At 36.0% G+C, this 21278-nt stretch overlaps 1 protein-coding gene across 1 annotated transcript in view; it reads left to right on the top strand.

Moving 5' to 3' along the window:
- Positions 1-21278, top strand: part of LOC149083938 (soma ferritin-like) — an 80893-nt gene that overhangs the window by 43032 nt on the left and 16583 nt on the right. Inside the window, exon 2 of the mRNA XM_089235430.1 lies at positions 15189-15319. Coding sequence (XP_089091556.1) covers positions 15189-15319 — 131 coding nt within the window. The remainder of the gene's footprint in view (positions 1-15188; positions 15320-21278) is intronic.

Here is a 21278-nt window from a genome sequence, read left to right as displayed (position 1 = left end):
TTGTATTACCCGTCGCATGAGCGAATTACTGCCGCGGATCGTTGCGCAATGGAGCTTCCATACTATATTTAAATGGATTTAGGGAAAGATCTATAGAGAATATTACTAATTCCATTTTGAAAGGAAAATTTCTCCTAACAATAATAATAATATACGGTAATGATATTATTTATTTTTTGCGAGTTTGTTGTTTTTTTTGTCCTTGCTGGTAATATTTTTAGACGTGGATACTTGTTTTAAATCATCTGGGCGATACTGGTAGCATTCGCAAAAAAGTTGTGCGATGAAATTCCTGAAACGATCATATCTCAGGAAGTACGCAATGCAAGTCAAAAAGCAATGGTATCGTCAGATGCACATTGCAAAGTTGCATCCAATGATATCAATACAGTTCAAATATCTCTTCCCGTCTGGGCACCAGGGCCGCTGCAATGATTCGTGACAAAATTGTTTCACTGATTATCCTTTTTCATTTATATTACATACAATTTTTAATGTACGCATATATATTATTTTTTATTCATCTATGTTTATTGTACCTAGTCGAATACCGTTTTAACGAATACCGCTATAGAGCAAAAATCTCGTTTTAACGAACACTTTTCTTATCCACCAAATAAGTTTACATAGGAACAATGCTAAGTAACCTGGAATTCCTTTATAGCGAAATTTCGTTCTAACGAAGTCATTCCTACGGTCTCTTGGCGTTCGTTCGACTGTATATTTCTCTGTTGTATTTTTCTTCACTATATATCTGAAAATAGTATAGGGTGTTTCAAAAAGAATCGCCCGATTTGAAATGCGTATATTACGAAAAATATTGAACATCGACACTTGAGATTAATTTTGTATTACATGGCTAATCATTAAGTTTTTCTAAAAACCAAATTAAAGGTGCTAAATATGTCCAATTCAATATGTAGTCAAATTCGTCTCAAACTTTTGAGAGCATGTTTGCATCCCCTGCGAGTGGATTTTCGTGGACTACGTGCGAAACTCTGTCGGATGCGCTCCTCATTTTCGTCTGACATGAGGGGACGGCCAGGGGATTTTCCTTTTCACAGACAACTCGCGTCTCGGAATTGTTTATACCATCGCCTAATGCTCTGAGCTGTAAGGAGTTCAACACCAGTGTATTGTCGACAAAAAGCGCGATGAACAGTTGTTACGGACTCGCACTTCGAGAAGCTTAGGACACAAAACGATTTCTGTTGTGCAGTCGCCATCTTGACAAACACTGAAGTGGCGGCCGAAGGGAGAGCGTTAGTGCTACCTGTCGGCAACTGCGTGAAATTCGAGATTTTCTTCTTTGTACCTAAACATTATTCGATCAAAACGGATTAAAAGCTGAATAGTAATGATTTTTTTTTAATCGGATGATTCTTTTTGAAACACCCTGTATTACTGTAGGCCCACTGTATTTTATAAACCTATTTATTGTAACAACCAGTACGGGATACCGTCTCCTCGGTTGCCATTAACGTCATGTAATATGCATTTTACGCAAACTGTAAAATAAAATTGAAATTGAAAAACTCTATATTACAAAAATTAGCAACGCAAGTCAAAAGCAATGGTATCTATCGTCACGTGCACGTTGCAAAGGTTCATCTTATGATATCACTCCGGTTTTAGTATCTCTCCCCGTCTGGGCACCAGGCCCGCTGCCTTGAAAATTGTATCAAGCTACATCTCGAGCAGTTCACAACGAAAATAGATTATATTGGTACCGTTTATTAGCTATTCAAAAGACAAATCCGATGATAATGACATAATTTCATTATGTTGGTACCTACCGTGAGATTCAAGGCACGAAAAAAAATGTCTTCATGTCAAAACTTGCAGCTGACACGACCTATTCCAACTTTTTTTCCTCATTTAGAAATGAGTGAAGAAAAAACAAATGCGTGAAATTGAATGACAGCAAGAAAAATGTCGAAAATCAGGTGAGTAAGACCAGGGGTGGCTTTGCCGTGTGACACGTGGGGCCACACTGGGCACCACTTTACGAGGGGGGGAGTTAAAAGAGCCAAACAAGAAAAGCGTTGTCGGCCAAGAGGCATGGCCAGAGAGCACCAAAAATTGGGTCCTGCATGGGTAGGATTTTTTTTTTTTCTTGAGACGCTCCTGAGTAAAACATCTTAAAAATATTTATGGTATTCTACCGAAAATCCGGTCGGTCATCATCCAGATAATTTACATTTGCTTTATCGTCGAGAAATTGATTTACTTGTCACTTGCGTAGTATAATAAGTTCAATTCCGGTTGAAAATCAGCTTTAACCGAACTTCACTGAGCGAAATAGATTAATAAATAAATTTTATATGTACGGGGATTCCAGTTTAGATGATTAGGATCAGGGTGGTGATCTTCTCCAGGAAACATTTTTGGCTCTGAAGGGAATACAGTCAAACCTCGTTAGTGCGTCACCCGGTTATCACGTCACTCCGCTGACCGGATCACTCGTTGGAAGTCCCGAGTATCCTCATGCAGGAATTGGCACAGCTATGGCTTACTCCGTTTAACGAGTCACTCCGCTTATCAAGTCATATTTTTGCTCTCCCAAGAAAGACTCATTAACGAGGTTTGACTGTATTTGTCGAGATCTGATGAGTATCCTATGACAGAATCCGATGGATCACATCTACAGGAAAACAGAATAATTGTCAAGATCTGGTGCATCGTATACAGGACAGAAAGAATATTTGTCAATAAAGATCTAATGCATTCTCTCCAAGAAAATATAATATTTGTCAAGATCTAATAGTTAGATTCCAATGGTTATTTTCCAGAAAAGGGGAATGTTTGTCAAAATCTGATTTATATCCATCAAGAAAATACAATATTCGTCAAGACATGATAGAACTACCCCAAGAAAAGAGTGTCAGGATCCGATGGATCACCTACAGGAAAATAGAATGTTTGTCAAGATCTGGTTGATCATCTACAGAAAGAAAAAGAAACATTAGTTAAGATCTGGTTAATCTTATCTGGTAAAATAGGATATAAAAACCTTCTCCAGCATCTTGCTGGATCTTCTCTAGGGAAATAGAGTGTTTATCAACATCTGGTGGATCTTCTGAAGGAAGCGTTTTGACTCTAAAGATAATATTTGTCAACATCTGATGAATCTCCTCCAGAAAAATATAATATTTTTCAAGATCTGATGAATCTCCTCCAGGAAAAGAAAATATTGGTCAAGATCTGATGGATCGTTCCACTGGAAAATAGAATAATTGTTAAGATTTTATGGATATTCTCTGAAAAATAGAATATTTATCAAAACCTGATGTATCTTCTCCAGAAGATAAGCAAGTATTTTCCCACATTACTTTTGAAATCCCAGGCTACGGTCTACGGGCCTTATGTGAAACTGGGCGCACGTGCAATTCTTTCTCCCTGGGCATTGGATTAAGCTATTCATTATTAGTCAAATGGATTTTACGTTATATCGATTTGACAGCTGTCTTCGCCGAGTAGAACGGCGCGACGGATATGATACTTGCAAGCATGGGACGGGGGCGAGGGCAGTGCCATAAATCTCTGCTAATATTTTTTTTTTCCCGACACACAACCCTGCCTCATTTAAGGTAATGGGAAATAAGTTGCTTTGCAGTAGTCCGGGGTTGTGAGAGGTTTTATTTATCTATCTATCCAGAAAATGTTTTAGTTTTGTAAGGAATATTTGTTAAGATCTGATGGGTCTTCTATAGTTAACATTTTGGCTGTAAGGAGAATATTTGTCAAGGTTTAATAGATTTTCTCCACGCAAGGTTTTGGATTTAAGAAAAATGCTTATCAAGTTCCGATCGATATTCTGCAGAAAATGTTTGGCTCTAAAGACAATATTTGTCAAGATCTAATGGTTTCTCCTCGAAAAAAACACTGTGGTTCTTTCGAAAACACCTTGTCAAAATATGGTGAAATTTCTCCAGGAAACATTTATCTCTAAAAGAAAAAGAAAAGAAAAAAAAAAGTAAACCTAATACCTCAACACCCACAAAAATGCATCTCACAACGCCCTATCCTATTAACAAAGACAACAGAAAACTAAATAAAATCTGATAAAAAAGTGAAAGTGATGATTTATCGAAAAATCCACACCATAGAGTCATTTACCAGTTCTAACAGGCTGTGTAATGGAAAATCACCAACCATAAATCTTCCACGTAGAAACATATTGAATAATGAAACCTACTACCGGGAGCAAAAAACACGTTGACAAACAGGTATCGGTTTATACCCACGAAAACGTTAAAGTTCCACAAGTATAATAATTGATTGAACCTATTATTCAAAACACAACTAATAGGCTTAAGTAATAAAAGTGCCAACGTGATTAACAAAAAAAAAATAAGTTATTTAATATCAAAAACAAAATCAAATACATCGATATTCAGTTCTCCCGTTGCTACCAATCAGTACAGAAAAAACACAAAACTCATACGCGACCTGGAAATAACCAGCAAATGATACAGGTAAAAGTGGAGTCTCCAAATTTTTCGATGACCTATGTTTTTTTGGAGTTTTGCCAAGTTGGTGTGACTTATTTTTTGGTTTCTGTTAAACTAATTTCCTTAGTTTGGAAGAAAATATTTATCAAGATCTATAGGATCGTTCAAAGGGGAAAAACTTGTTAAGATCTATCTTAATCTCTCTCTCTCTCTCTCTCTCTCTCTCTTCTCTAAAAAATGGAGTTTCTTCAGGAAAAGAGAATATATGTCCAGATCTGATGGATCTTCTCCGTAAAATAGGATATTAACTGACAATACATGATGCCTCTTCTCCAGGAAACGTTTCAGATCTGAAAAAGAATATTTGTTAAGGTCTGACGGATCTTCTATAATTAACATTTTGACTCCAAGGAGAATATTTGTTAAGGTCTGACGGATCTTCTATAATTAACATTTTGACTCCAAGGAGAATATTTGTTAAGGTCTGACGGATCTTCTATAATTAACATTTTGACTCCAAGGAGAATATTTGTTAAGGTCTGACGGATCTTCTATAATTAACATTTTGACTCCAAGGAGAATATTTGTTAAGGTCTGTCGGATCTTCTGTAATTAACATTTTGACTCCAAGGAGAATATTTGTTAAGGTCTGTCGGATCTTCTGTAATTAAGATTTTGACTCCAAGGAGAATATTTGTTAAGGTCTGACGGATTTTCTATAATTAACATTTTGACTCCAAGGAGAATATTTGTTAAGGTCTGACGGATTTTCTATAATTAACATTTTGACTCTAAGGAGAATATTTGTTAAGGTCTGACGGATCTTCTATAATTAACATTTTGACTTCAAGGAGAATATTTGTTAAGGTCTGACGGATCTTCTATAATTAACATTTTGACTCTAAGGAGAATATTTGTCAAGGTCTAATAGATTTTCTCCACGAAACGTTTTTCTTTAAGAAAAATGCTTGTCGACATCCGATAGATCTTCTCCGGTAAACGTTTTCGCTCTAAAGGAAATATTTGTCAAGATGTAATTGGTCTCCCCCCACCCCAAAAAAAAAATAACGTCGTGTCTCTTTGAAAAACTTTTCATCAAGATCTGATGGAATTTCTCTACGAAAAATTAATATTTGCCAAGATCTCTATAATGGATCTTCTCCGAGGCTGTAAAAGAAAAAGAAAAGGAAAAAAATTAGCCTAACACTTATAAACACCCAAATATATCACACAATTGCATCGCACAACGCCCTATCCCATCAGCAAAGATACCTGAAACCTAAATAAAACCAGATAGAAAGTGATAGCGAAAGTGATAACTTATCGAAAAATCCACTCCATACAGTCATTTACCAGTTCCAACAGGCTGTGTGTAATGCAAAATCACCAACCATAAATCTTCCACGTAGAAAACATATTGAATAATATTGAATAATGAAACTTACTGCCGGGAGCAAAAAAAAAAACCACATTGATAAACAGGTATAGATTTATACCCACGAAAACGTCAAAGTCCCACAATTGATTCAAACTATTATTCAAAACACAACCGATAGGCTTAAGTAATAAAAAGCCAACGTGACTAATAAAAAAAATAATAAAATTGTTTAATATCAGAACCAAAATCCAATACACATCGATATTCAGTCCTCCGGTTGCTACCAATCAGTACAGAAATAACACACAAAACTCGACCTGGAAATACAACCAGCAAATGATACATACTGGTAAAGGTGGAGTCCCCAAATTTCCCGATGACCCATGTTTCTTTTTTGGAGCTTTACTTACCTGGTGCGGCCTTGTTGTTTTTATTTTGGTTTTTGTTTCCGTAGTTGAAAAAAGGGTGTGTGTGTTGTGTGCAATGTTTGTTGCTGTGTGTGTGATCAATGCTTTTCATGTGCCTCCATTTATCTCAGTGAAATCTGGTGCAAACCTCAAAGATTTAGATAAATAAATAAGTAAATAAACTAGAAGGAAAAAGTAATATATTATATATTTTTTCCATTGGATGAAATTATGGCTTTTAATTTCTAGTTGTTGTTTTTTTTCTGCCTTTTCAAAGTTAGGATGAAAGATATGAAAAGAGCTGATAAAAAAAAAGAGTAAAAAGGTCGAGGGTCAAGTGTTCGAAACTGTTCGCTTCCGGCTCGAGTTTTTATTTTTTTACACGGAACAATACGGTCGATGAAATGAAAGGTTTTTTTTTTTTTAACTCCTTTTCATATATCCTTCACGAGGGAAAAAAAAGTGCCAGAAAGAGCCTTGACAGTATGCAAATTCGTAAAATTTCTATTCAGTTTTTTCCTAGACTCTCTGCGGTGGATAGGCGTTGTCTACGGTAAGAGGATTATAGAACGATAATTCTGTGTGGGGTGATGATGATTTAATTATAATGGGAAATACGACCATTATCCGATTTACTGACTTTTCGAATTGCGAACAGAAAAAAAATGTATATCCCGTTTATTTGGCCATCCTGGTAAATCCCAGATCAATTTTGCGACATTCAACTAGAGATTTCAGCCAGACTCTCTCTCATCATAGAACCGTGTGGCTCTAAGGAATGTACAGGATGTCCCAGTACCAGAGTTACTAACTCAATGAAGGGGGGGGGGGGGTAGGTTCAGGCGCGGATCCAGGACCGATGTTAGGAAGTCTCACTACAGAGGTACAGGACTACGGGGCCATTAAAGTATTACGTAAGCAAATTGTTAGCCATTTTTGATCCCCCCCCCCGTCAGCAAAAGTCAGCAAAACTCTGACTCCCCCACTTGTCAGCAGATTTTCAGATCAATTAAATGACCCGGGACACACTTCCAGAACACTTAAGCGATCCGTGACACATTTATAGATACCTTGAGTGACATGTGACGTAGTTTTAGAGCACTTAAGTGACCCCCATTGCGGTTCACTCAAATTAACCGCGGCATATAATTACGGATCACTTGAGTGATGCGTGGCCCAGTTCCAGAGCACTTAAGCGGCCCGGAAACATTTCCAGATCACTTGGTTCCGTGAAACATTTAAAGATCACTAAAGTGGCTCTGTAGGGCACTTTTCAATAGGGGGGGGGGGAGGTGTCACATCAAGGGCCCACAAACTATCGAAAGGTTTCTTTCGTTTTGGCGCTCCGAATAAGATGCCATTAAAAATATTTCATATTTTCATAAAGGGTGGTTGATGACGTAAGCATCATCCAAAAACCCGTCCCCTCCTTGTCATCAAAAGTCAGCAAATCGGAAACCCCTCCCCCCATCGATGATGACGTAATACTTGAACGGCCCCTACAACGAAAGTAATTCTATCATTACACTTCACTCATAGTTAGAAAAACTGATGGCAGATTACATATATAACAAGCAATACACGGAAACAAAAACTTCACTTCAGGTTCACTGCACACACACACGCGCGCACATTCCAACATGTACCAATTCGTTAGAAATTCCGCAGACGAATACGAACGAGGTGCATGGTCACCCTGATCATAATAAAACTTCATTCGCGGTATTCAATCGCACATCTGGCTGTATTTTTCAAACTTAAAAGGTCTCGAAAATGTCGGACGACACCTCGTTTATAACGACCAAATTTCACGGAATCTTCAATGTCGTAATAATCGTAATAGAGTTTGACTGCATATTCTATTTAATCATGTTGCAAGTGTTATATCTATTTTTAAAAGTCATTTTTTACGAATGTTGCCTTTTTAAAAACTAAATAAAGTATTATATTCTATGCAAAATACTGGATCAGACATTTATAAATGTCTCAAATTCGACATGATGTCAAATGATTTTGAGACATAATTTTACTATCTATAGATGAAAACGTTGCAACATGTTTTGAATAGAAGAGTTGGGATTTGTATAAATGCATATAGCTCAATTTAGATTATATTCAAATGTTTACAAATCCATCCATTGGATTTTGCATAACTGGACTCGTAGCTTTTGTAATCTTTTGTTGCAAACGCTCGTGGCGAAATGTAGACCATATAATAAATGCATTTCGAACGTGACACTTTTGGAAACAAAACTCGCCAAAAAAACCTGCTGAAAACTCTTTTTTAAACAGCTTCTGCACATGCTGAGAGTTTGCATTCTTAGTTTTTTATCTTGATAAATATGCGACATCTGACAAAATTAATCGGTACTTACTTCGAAAATAACTCAGTTGTGTTTCAAAAATATATCTAATTTGCATATACAACAAATAGGGCCGCACCGACTTGTTTGCGTATTGCCATGGTTTTCTTTTTTAGTTCGACAACTATTTATTTATGCGAGTTAATATTGACAAGCTGTGGTATGCTTACCCCCTCGGGGTCTTGACGAGGCCATTCAAAGGTACGCGAAAAATAGGCAATATGATTGCAGAAAAAAACGAGTAAATGTTATCTGAAATGGGTATACTCGTATACGCTTCTTGCGCGTATCTAGGCTTTTCCTAGATACGCGTAAAGCCGGGTTTTCTTTGGAACAGTTTTCTACAGCGCGCGCAGCATGAAAACACTGATTGGTCAAAAACACCCGAATATCAGGTTTTTAACCAATCAGCGTTTTCACGCTGCACACGGCGCAAAAGTTCTACTCATAGGAAAAACCGGCTTAAGAAGCGTATACGAGTATATTCAAAGTTTCACACCTGCCACAAATTTCTAGTACGGGAAGCCATCTTGGAATGCCTATGTATAGCATACTTCTCACGCATTTTTAGAAGTAACGCACACACGCCATGCATTTCTAGTATACTAGGCCTACGTACGCCTACCAAATCAAAATACCGAACCCGCTACCGGCCTTCCGCTGGATAGCTGGTCACTGCCGTTGCGTGAGGAGGGTCGGAAACACACTTGGCACGCACTTCTAGGAGTAGCCTACTTATAAGTGACATGCATTTATCGTAGGTAAGAGCATTAAGCATACTTTTAGGGGGTGCAACATGCATTGTACACATATAAAGAGTAGCACAAGCGTCATACGCTCTTCTTGGTATTTATCGATAACACAATAGGTTTTAAACGCAAGCAACCTAAGGATATTCAGGGAAATCCAAAGCATATTTCACGAATTTCTAGGGACATCCAAAGTATGCTACGCATCTCTAGGGTTATCCAAAGCATACTAGGAATTTTTAGGGATACTGAAGTCCCCTACGTATTTCTGAGCACTGTCTCGTAATTGCTAGTGATACACAACCCTCCTGTGGTTTCAAGAGAAAAGCAAGGCTTGGCGGCTTTTTAAAGGATATGTATAGTCTCCTACGCATTTATAGCGTACATTGCTAGGGGAGTGTTCTCGAAACATGAAAGGTTGGAATCTAATGATGCAGAATTATGGATATACGAGAAGAGATTAATACACACACCACATCATGCATCTGTTTTTAATATTAGAAGAAACTTCCATACACCCATAGGAAGCATGCTTCAATGTCAAAAGTGGTGTAAGTAGTAGTCTGAGCACAATTTAACCTTCAGTCGACTTTGAAGAAGTTCATAAATAATGGAAAATGTGCTTGTGCAACCTCTCGAGTGTCGGATCTGACAGTACACTGCCGATAATTACGATCGTACCAACTCGTATGAAGTTTCCCGTCGATAACTAACTAATGCCGCACCATACTTCCTATAAAGATGACAAAATAAAACACCTCCTCGCTTCCTTTAACCCGAAATCCCCCGGGTAGAGTAATTATGCTCAAATATTCAAATACCCCGAAGAGAGAGAGATAAAGAGAGATTGAAAGAGAGATAAGTGCGAAAAACACTTTGATTATCGAAGGCGATATATAAAAATGGAATATAATTCAGATGGTGACCTGAGATTAGATCAGGTTTTTGATTTCAGAGAGGAAAGATCTTCTACATAGAAATAAGCATGAATAAAAATGTGCAGGGTATCCAATGAAAAGACTCCGGGAGACACAAAAATGAGCCTCGCCATCCATAAATAATAAAGTAATGATCACTTCAGCAAGATGAATGAAGAAAAACAACAACAAATTATGAAACAATTTGGCGTTCATTCAGTTTAACAAGCGCGGAATGCAATAATTCAAATACTTCACGAAATAAAAACCATCGTGTATAACATCTTTCGAAGGTCTCTAGTATCCTGAATGAATTTTCTCACGGATATTGATCCCCGAAAATATGCAGAGTATTTTCATGTTTCTCAAGGAAATAAATGTTCTATGGCTCACTCAAAAATTTCATTGAATTTTGAGATAAAAATATCAGTATAGAAAGATCAAAATTGGTTTGTGATGGCACCACTTTCGTGAAATAATAATTCGCCAAAATTTATAAATCATAGCCTCCCTATAAAATTGTCAATTATTGATGAAAATTTGCGATTGTCTGTATGGTACTGAAAGTCTGTATTGTGAAAGAAGTTCACTCCGTATTTACTGGAATAAAAATTCATAGATATAAGTAATTGAATTTCATTGAAAATTATTAGTTTTGTTTTTTTTTTACTTTTTACGCCCATCCCCGTACTTATATCGAGATTTGGTTATTGTAGTTCGTAGAAAAAGAAGAAGTAAGATTTTTTCAGTATAATTACAGAATTTTCAAGAATTCTGTAAATACCGAACAAAAAAATACAGGAAAACACCAAAAAAAAAAAAAAAAAAAAAAAACCTTAATGAAAATTCAGGATGAATGAAAAAAAAAAAAAACAATTCCAGAATTATTGAAAATTCAGAAATTTCAGTATTATAAAATATTCAGAAATGATTTCAGATTATGAAAGGAAAATTTTCAGAAATGATTTCAGATTATGAAAGGAAAATTTTCAGAAATGATTTCAGATTATGAAAGGAAAATTTTCGGAAATGATTTCAGATTATGAAAGGAAAATTTTCAGAAATGATTTCAGATTATGAAAGGAAAATTTTCGGAAATGATTTCAGATTATGAAAGGAAAATTTTCAGAAATGATTTCAGATTATGAAAGGAAAATTTTCAGAATAAATGATTTCAGAATGTAAAAGGACCAACTTCAAAATTACGGGAAGAAATGATTTCAGAATATGAAAGGAATAATTTCAGAATATGAAAGGAATAATTTCAGAATATGAAAGGAATAATTTCAGAATATGAAAGGAATAATTTCAGAATATGAAAGGAATAATTTCAGAATATGAAAGGAATAATTTCAGAATATGAAAGGAATAATTTCAGAATATGAAAGGAATAATTTCAGAATATGAAAGGAATAATTTCAGAATATGAAAGGAATAATTTCAGAACTACTGAAAAATTATTTCAGAACTACTGGAAGAAATTATTTCGGAACTACTGAAAAATGATTTCAGAACTACTGGAAGAAATTATTTCAGAACTACTGGAAGAAATTATTTCAGAATTGAAGGAAATAATTTCGGGGTATGAATGAAATAATTTCAGAAAATAATTTCGGGGTATGAAGGGAATAATTTCAGAATCATTGGAAGAATTTGTTCTAAATTTTGAAAAGAAGTAATTTAAGAATTAAAAAAATAATAATTTCCGAATTATAAAAAAAATACTAATTTCAGAACTATAAAAAAATAATTTCATAATTTCAGAATTATAAAAAAAATAATTTCCGAATTATAAAAAAATAATAATTTCAGAACTATAAAAATAATTAATTTCAGAATTAATGAAAGGAATAATTTCAGAATTAATGAAAGCAATAATTTCAGAATTAATGAAAGCAATAATTTCAGAATTAATGAAAGCAATAATTTCAGAATTAATGGAAGGAATAATTTCAGAATTAATGAAAGGAATAATTTCAGAATTAATGAAAGGCATAATTTCAGAATTAATGTGAAAAAGTTTCAAAAACAATGAAAATTCAGAAATTTCAGTGCTATTAAAAAATTAATATAAAAAATTGTTTCCGAATAATGAAAGAAAAAAAACCGTCAGAATTTCTGAAAGAAATAATTACAGAATCACTAAAAGAAGTAATTCCGGAATTATAAAGATAAATAATTACAGAATTTTATGAATTTGTCACATTGGACTTGTGTGTCAACTTTAATAGATTAAAAAAAAATAATTCATCTTATTTAATTCCGAAAAATAATATCAACTGATAAAATCAAAGAACTTCAAAATTACTAAAAAATTAGAAACTTCAGAATTTATACCAGAAATTATTTCAAATATTTCCGGAAAATATCATGAATCCATCAAATCAAAACTGAAAAAAAAATTTTTAAATTTATTAAAAATTCATAAATTTCTGAACTGTTGAAAATCCAGAGTAACAGAAAAAAAAATAATTTTAATATTAAATAAAAATGCATAATTGGTAAAAACAAAAAATCAGAATTTTAGCAAGAAACCATTTCAAATGAAAACCTAACATAAATAAACTAAACATTTTTTAAATAAAACCCACCAGTTATCAACTTGTAGTTACCGTCTAGACATACCATTAAAACAAACATTTTTGTTTTCTCTTCCCACTTTGAATTATCATTATCGATAAACAGAAAAGGCATCGGAAAAATCACTGACATTTTACATGATGCAGAGAAAAAAAAAATGGAAATAGTAATTTATCCTTTACAATTTTTTGTTGTTTTCCTCATGTTTCCGTGCTAATGGTATAATCACGTTATTATGAAACTCCCATGCAATGAAAACAGAGGGACAATGAGATAAATGCCGTTTCCCCTTTGAAAACCAAGTAACGAGCTACTTTTTACTATCAGAATTATAAATGTTAATGCTCGGCCAGAAGAAATAAAATAGCTAGGTCAGAGATACGAATGTTTTTATTTTTTAGCCAAAAAAGCGCTATCATAATGTCACGATTCGGGTCAAATGCAGGTAACGATTTTTAGAAGAGAGATTGGAATCTTTTTAGCGTGAAGGTTGGAAGTTACATTTGAAATATATCGTTAATACCTTGAAAAACATCGAAAAAATAAAATTTAATTCCATTTATTTTCACAAATTTGATTTTTCTTACTCTTAAAAGCGTTAATTAACTCTCGAACCCAATCGATCAACTCACGTTATTTAGAATGTGAAATTTGTAAGGATCAGTTCTCGATGTGACGGAATTTCTGTCTGAAAATTTCCCCGTTTTAGTTCACCTCTTTTCAAGGGCCATCTCTCCGTAAAGCTGGTTCTCTGATCGGGATCCCTCTTAGAAAGGTTTTTCCCGGTTACATTCATACCTTTATGGCTTTGCGTCACTAAATCGATTCGATGCTGAATCACCATAGCAGCAAAATAGCTTAGATTCAAAATCAACGGCCACGAAAGACAGGCCCAAAAAGTAGCGACTGATTCATAAGACACTCATTTTTTTTTTGTCATTTCCTTACTCTCAATTCGGTAATTAGATGGCGACACCTGCTTAAAGTGTGACGCGTGACGCTAGACACTTACTGGTGTACTTTCGGTCAATTGATAAATGACGTTCTTTTCAGAATTCAAGTAACGAGTTACTTTTTAATGTTAAAAAAAAATGTTAATGGAAAAAAAAAATAAAGTAGCTAGATCAGAGAGAACAAATCACTATCATAATGTTAAGATTCGGGATGAAATCCCTCGTAACTGCTTTTACGTAGAAGTTAAAAGTATCATTTGTGGTAATATCTTGATAAGAATAATAAAAACTAAAATTTAATTCCATTTATTTTCGAATTATGCATATTATTTTATTCTCAAATAGCGTTAATTAGCTCGCACCCACTCGATCGATGCGCGTTATGTAGAACGAAAATAAAAATTGGATACTGCGGAATATGTAAGGGTAAGTCCCCAATATGGCTGATTACTCTACTCGTATTAGTATCTGTAAATGTCCGAGAGAGCACAGTTTTTCTATGAAGATTATATACGTTGGTCCTCTCAGAAAAGGTTTTTCCGGCGCGTCTCGTTCATGCCGTGATGGCTTGGTGTCGATTGGCTGTGCAGAAGAAAAACGAAATAGCCTATGTTCAAATAAAAAAACAACGGCCGCACAGCAGGCAGGATGACCTAAGAAGAACTGATTTATCAGACGCCGATTTCTTCTTTCTAATTCGCTAATTAGATGGCAGCACCTGCTAAAAACCATGGCGCTTGACGCTAGGCGCGCGCACACACACACACACACACAATGGTGTACTTTCGGTGTTGTGGGGATTGATACGTTTTTTTGTTTCTTTTTCTTTTTTACGGGCATTTATCGCTGGCCAGATGAAATCTCTGTGGCTGTGTACCCCCTTATCTAATATGTGTATGTGTACGTGTGGTGGACCCTTCGTGGTACAACCTACTTAAAAGGAATCTACGTCAGCGTTGTAGATTCCCTAAGAGTGTCAAAAAACGGACATAGGAAAAAGCATGCATTAATTTGAATAAATATTAATGACTCAAGCAAACTGATAAAATTCTGTAACTATTTCATAACTATAGGCTTACAAACTAATCAATATATAGATTGAAATTCAATAAAAAAAAAAAAACTCTTAACGGTCGCCTCTCTTTTACGGGTGAAATGTTTTTGTCCCATTGGTGTCCGCAAAAGTGGAGTTTCACTGTCATTAATGTTTTTCTCAAGTGAAAACATTTTGGAACATTTAAAATTAATATAATTTTCTATTGAGTTTTCTTTGATTTTACTCGTGTTATTATTTAAAAATGAACAGCAGAGAGGTATGAGATAATCAATTACAAAAACTAAATAATTAATGGAAAAATTATAATGTGAATTTTTTTTTAATTTCCAGATTATGATCCCAATGACGTGACAGATAAAAAGCCAGATCGTGACCGTTACGAGCTGAGAAATCCATGCTTGACGCTAGTCAGGACCCAAGTCAACATGGAACTGCATGCGAGTCTAGTGTATATGAGCATGGTATGGTATATCGTGTAACTAATAATCATATGCAGCAATTTTATTTCTGATAAAACTCTATTTTAACAATCCTTCAGTGATAATGGTTAGCATTCATATGTTAGGGCATGTTCAAGCGCTATAACTACACAGTATTATTTTCACCTTTATCTTGAAAAGCTAGACATCATTGAGGTGAAAAAATCTTTTTTTATAACACTGGTCAAACCCTAAACCATAAAATATTTTCATTTCATTTACTTTCTAAAAAGTCTTCTTTGTGTATCAGGCCGCACGAATTTATATTTCAAGTGAGTTGGGTCATGGAAATGGTCATTGTGTGAGCGAGTAAAAGAGTAATTCCGCTCCTAATCCTTTTTAATATGATGTCCATTGTTTTTTGCAACATAACCTTGACTTTATTTTTTGATTAGATAGATACAGGATATTCAGTTTTCTCCTTCGCTAGAAATGAAATTCTGAGTAAATTAAAGAAGAAAACGGAACGATTTAGCTACAGCCAAGCATTCGTCTAAAACGCTATTTAATACGTTCACGAGGTGCTGCAGCAAATAAACATCATAAACTGATTCAACTTGAGGGATAATGACATCTAAATTAAAATAAAAAAAACTGAATCATGTCCATGTTTCAATCCAGGAAAGTTTTGAGGGGGAACATGAATCAGGGGGGGGTGGGGTGGGGAACATGAATATATAGTGGATAACATTATTTCCTTGTGTCTATCTCTCTCTCTCTCTTTGAAAGTGTTATGTAGTAGGAATTAATGGGATTGTTTAGCGAATTGCAGATGACGTGAAGCTAATGTGGGTAGCCGGGAATCAAAGCGATAGGGAGTGGTTCCACACCAACCTGATTACAGCATGGGGGCAAATGAATGGAGCATGTCTTTTAGCTTCGACAAGTGAATGGTCGCTCATTTCGGTTCGAGCAACCCACGTTTCACTTAAGAGTTCAATGGCGTTATTATTCCGGATGCAACTCTGTGATCACCGATCTGGGTATTTCTTATTGATAAGAGCGGCTTGGGTTTTCTAAGCGGCGGTGGTAAAAAAAAAAAAATCGAATAGAATGCTCGGTTTTTCATTCACAAAAAAGTTCTCTTCGCATTCACCTAAAATCATTCTACTGATTTTCCAGAGGTTTAATTCGCCCTGCACTGGAGTATGCCGCAAGGTTTTGGAGACCATGCCTACAGAAAGACATAGACCTGCTGAGGGGGAGTGTATAGAAGAGCTACGCGTGCTCTTGTTGACACGCAAGGGTTGAGCTATGAGAAAAGACATGATTTCTTGTTTACACTGGAAGAACACAGATGTCGGGGGGCATTGTCCTCCCAGCGTCAAATGTGGAGTCGACTGATCTAATGTGTATGTGTATATATGAATTGACATCACACATCATCGTCGTGCCCCCCCCCCCGCCCTCAGCAATAATGATCGTGCCACTCTAGACTCCCAAGTCTATCTCCCCCTATGCCGGGGGGGATATGATCGAAGTGAACAAAATTCTCAACGGGATGGATAGAATGGAGCGTGAGTTTTTAATGCACCGTCAATCAACTGCTTCGACATCAGTATCGTTTAGTGAGGGATAATTCTAGGTTGTGATGTCACCGGCAGTTTTTAACTGTTAGGGTAAGGAATTATTGGAATTATTATTACCTCCGGGGGTCGTGAATTCTAACACAACTGACACGTTTGGTATGCCGTACAAAACATGAATGAAATTCTGTTAGATTTGCAGACTATGCCATGATAATGATCGGTAAAATGTAGGATGTGGCCGACTCATTGCAATACTACAATTGAAATACATAAATCCACGCATGCAACTAATTGCTGTAATGTTTCATTACCTAGTTGATAAAACTCAGGATCGGTACGTCTGACTAAATGCATTGATCCACTTTTTGATGTTGAAATTTGAAGCTTATACTGGAATATAAATCCCTGTACGCTTTGCATATGCGTAAAGGGTCCTTTAACGGTTCGTTACTGCAACCAATTTGAAAATATAAATTCAGAATTGCCTTTACACACAACATGATGTTATTTCCATTATATACAGTAATTAATTATATAGATCATTGATTTGATTATAATATTAATAGAGAGCTATATACACGAGCCCTACGCTCAGTCGGAGAACTAGGTACAATCTCCTATGAGAGGAATGTTTGTATAAGTGCAAATTTAGTTGATAGAGTAGCAATAGGTTCTACGTATATTTAAGGTGTTGAAAAATCAATTCAGTGGAATCCGACCTCAAAATATAAAATATTACAAAAAAAATATTGAAAAAATGAAAAATCAATCATTAGTGGATTCCTAAACACATTATTTCTATGTATTGAAAAACATTTTAATATAATAAATCCAACGAAATTAGAACATAGAAATCACGTGGCCCGATCAACTAATCCAGCGGTGCGCCGCAAACCGCGGGTCACGACTCCCCAGGGGCGTCACGAGAGATTCTCCAAAACAAAAACTTCCAAATAAGAAATTCATTTTTATTCAATAATATGTCAAAACACTAAAGAATGCCTTTATTCAGGTGAGATAATTACCATGTGTTATACAATGTATACAATGTGCTTTTATCAAAGTCTACTTGTACGATAATCAATATACCGGCTCCGTCATGCCAGAATCACGAATGTGCAATGTCTTTGTAAAAAAAAAAAAATAACGTGGGAAAAGACGTTTGAATGTTTACTCTACCCATGTTACTTTATGGAAGTTATTTTTTCCTAAGGGGTCGTTCAAGTATTACGTCATCATCGATGGGAGGGGGGGGGTTTCCGATTTGCTGACTTTTGATGACAAGGGGGGTTTGGATAATGCTTACGTTATTAACCACCCTTTATGAAAATATGAGTTGGATTCAGAGGGGCAGAGCTGATGACGAAATTTTGCTGACAAGGGGGAGGGGGTCAGCGTTTTGCTGACTTTTGCTGACAAGGGGGGGGGGTCAAAAATGGCTAAAAATTTGCTTACGTAATACTTGAACGGCCCCTTAAAATGTTTTGCAACGTGTGTTTCAATAGGGACGCGCATTCGTGTTTCAGGCACAAGTTAGATAGCAAAACAAGGTACCAAAATAGCTGATGAAAAAAAAGGAAAGTTTGTACATTCGGTGTGTCTGACATGTGGCGGATGATACCGAGTTAGTGCTTTTACAGCGTAATTTAGAGAAAATCACCCGATTTCAAAATTGTATATTTTTTAAACATTAAAAACACAGAATAGAATGATAAGTAACATAAGATTAATGATAAGTAAGGGGGGAAAATTTTTCTACGTTTTATGAACACTTTTTTTGTCAATGGTCGATTTGAAGTGTAGAATAGGCTGACCATATTTCCTCGAGAGAAATACGGGAATTACGATTCCAAATCTGGATGGTGATCTACCATCTAAGCTATGGAAGCAGATAGAACATTTAAACATTGGAGCGTATATATATATTGAAAGGCACCGTACATGGATGGCGTCAACAATCCACTAATAGCTATTAGTTGATTGTTGACTAAGCTTCCATAGCTTAGATGGTAGAACACTCGTCGATGGCCACGTGGCCATCTGGTAGGCGTATGCTTGCATTCGTACCTCGAAGTGGGGATCCACAGAAAACCAACTTTAGCTGACCACCAGTGTGGAACCGATGGGGTCCGAATCTGGGACCTCGCCATGCGAGTCCGCCGCCATGACCACCATAGTAGTTATTCACCCACCTGCATTAGAGGGTCGCTAAATGTCATTTCTATCCGAAAATTTCCATTCCAAAAAAAAAAAAAAAATCCAACGAAAATTGAAAAATGAAATTCACGTGACCCGATCCGCTAATCGATTGACCAGTCATTCATCGATTAGTCAGACACTCCCCATCAGTAAAACAAAACTCGATGATAATTTTCCCATCATTAAACTCAATATTTAGGGTGTGTGTGTGTTTGCGTGTGTGCACAACGTCTTCAACGAATCATTAAAATGTACACAAATTTGCTACATAACAACCCTCGAGATGCGTATCATCCTCCCAACTTTATAGTGTGAGTGGTCGGCGTTTTGCATATTAATGAGACTGTTTGGAGAGAAAAAAAATCGCTGGAGAGAGATTGAATCAATCAATGTCAAGGGGTCTCTCGGCCATTTTTCTTTAGCATTTTCATTTCGTTAACACTCGTAGCTGTCACAAAGTGTTTCATAGTCTCTACCATTGACGTATGATTAATTGCCATTCCCAACGAGTTGCTTTATACGTGACGAATTAGTATCACCCTCTCATCACTGGGGGAAAATAAGCACACAGAGATTGGCATCATTTCTTTGAAATTAACCAATTAAACAACAATTACCTCAATTTCCCAGTTACGACCACAGATGAATAGAAAAGTAATATGTACTTTCGGATCATTAGGGATTTTATAAGCCACGAATACTCTGATGGTAGCTCACTATGAATATAAATCTGTTCATTATAGATATCTGCTGGGATTATCTCTAAATGAAGTATAATTATATTATGTATGCTTTTTTAGAAGTGCCAAGTGTGTGTGCCATCTCTTATTGAATCTCTTGAGATGGCGACAGATTCAAATCGGTCTATGATTTTCTAGTCCTGTCGCCAGATCGAAGATATTTTGGGTTATGAGGTTGCGTGATTTGGATAAAATGATGGATCAGGATAATTGATTAATTTCTTAAAATAATTATTTATTTACAACACGAAACATAAGACGAAATAAAAAATCTACGGAGCGACATGTTAAGCTCTTGATGGTTCGGTCGCTTCTCTTGCGATTTCCCGCGCGACAATCCAATGGCGTCGGCTTTACAAGTGCCGCCATCTGTGAGATAAAATACAAATCGAATCTCACCACAATATCCTAATGATATCTATGACTGTGTTAATGGTGGTTAAACGATCGTTACGAAATTATTTGGACTAACCAGGGTGTGTTGATTGCTCCGTCATATCTGTATCGATCGCATTTGTGAGATGGTTTTTTTTATGTTTGGTTGATACCACAACGTTTGTGTAATCGTAATCGTAATCGGAGTGATATATTAAGATTTAACTGATAGAAATTTTTTGGGCGAAACGAGATGATTAATGGCTTTGTGGAAACCCACGTGTCAATGTTCATTAGTGTGTTTTAAGCGTATATCTCTTAAGTAAATTCGAGGCTATTAGGGCATCATTCCATGTTAGAAGCCGGTGATTCTCTTAACCCAGGGGTGTGAGGTGGAATTTTTTTTTTATGATATGATTCCTGAATATTCACGTGTAATTATTTATTGAATAGGTGGGAACCTAGTTCGAAGCTCAATGGGTGGGGAACGCGAATTCGAAGATCACTGGCGGTGTGACTCGGTAAAAAGGTTAAGAACCGTTATTGTAGACCTTAATAAGAGTTTTCGGCAAGAAATCTGGATGACGCATAGTAGAAGTTACCAACGATATATCTCCGAAACAAGCCAGGGGCAATGGATGTTGGTCCTCATAAGATGTATCGGAGCAGAATATTGTTGGATGGTGCTTATTTTAGCAATGATGTCGGAACCGGGAAGCTCTAGCAGCTAGACCAGTGTTTCCCAACCGGTGTGCCCCGGCACCCTAGGGTGCCGCGAGGTATTATGGAGATAAATAAAATAAATATTACGGTCCACTTAAGGTCTTGAAATAAATAAAGTCGAAATAATTACTCTCATACACGACAGACTTATCGGATAAGTCGCCATCTGGTGGTAGTGTCAGTGTACCGCATCAGCCAGCGGTTGGAACCTTCGTAGTAATAGCCGAGGGTGTGACATCACTATCGGATAAGCTGAAAGACCTCATTTGTCAACACTTATTAAGATTGCAAAATGCAATAGATAAGTACTTTCCATTTTATTCCACTGAGAATCTCGACTGTGCTTTGTCACTATTTGATTTCGCAGACAATGCG

Source organism: Pholcus phalangioides, unplaced genomic scaffold (assembly GCF_987345545.1).
Source record: "Pholcus phalangioides strain wild (caught in Gottingen) unplaced genomic scaffold, Ppha-v1.0 ptg000008l_1, whole genome shotgun sequence".
NCBI classification, from domain to species: domain Eukaryota; kingdom Metazoa; phylum Arthropoda; class Arachnida; order Araneae; family Pholcidae; genus Pholcus; species Pholcus phalangioides.
The sequence above is the reverse complement of the archived record's forward strand: the minus strand, read 5'-3'. Positions and strand labels throughout refer to the sequence as shown.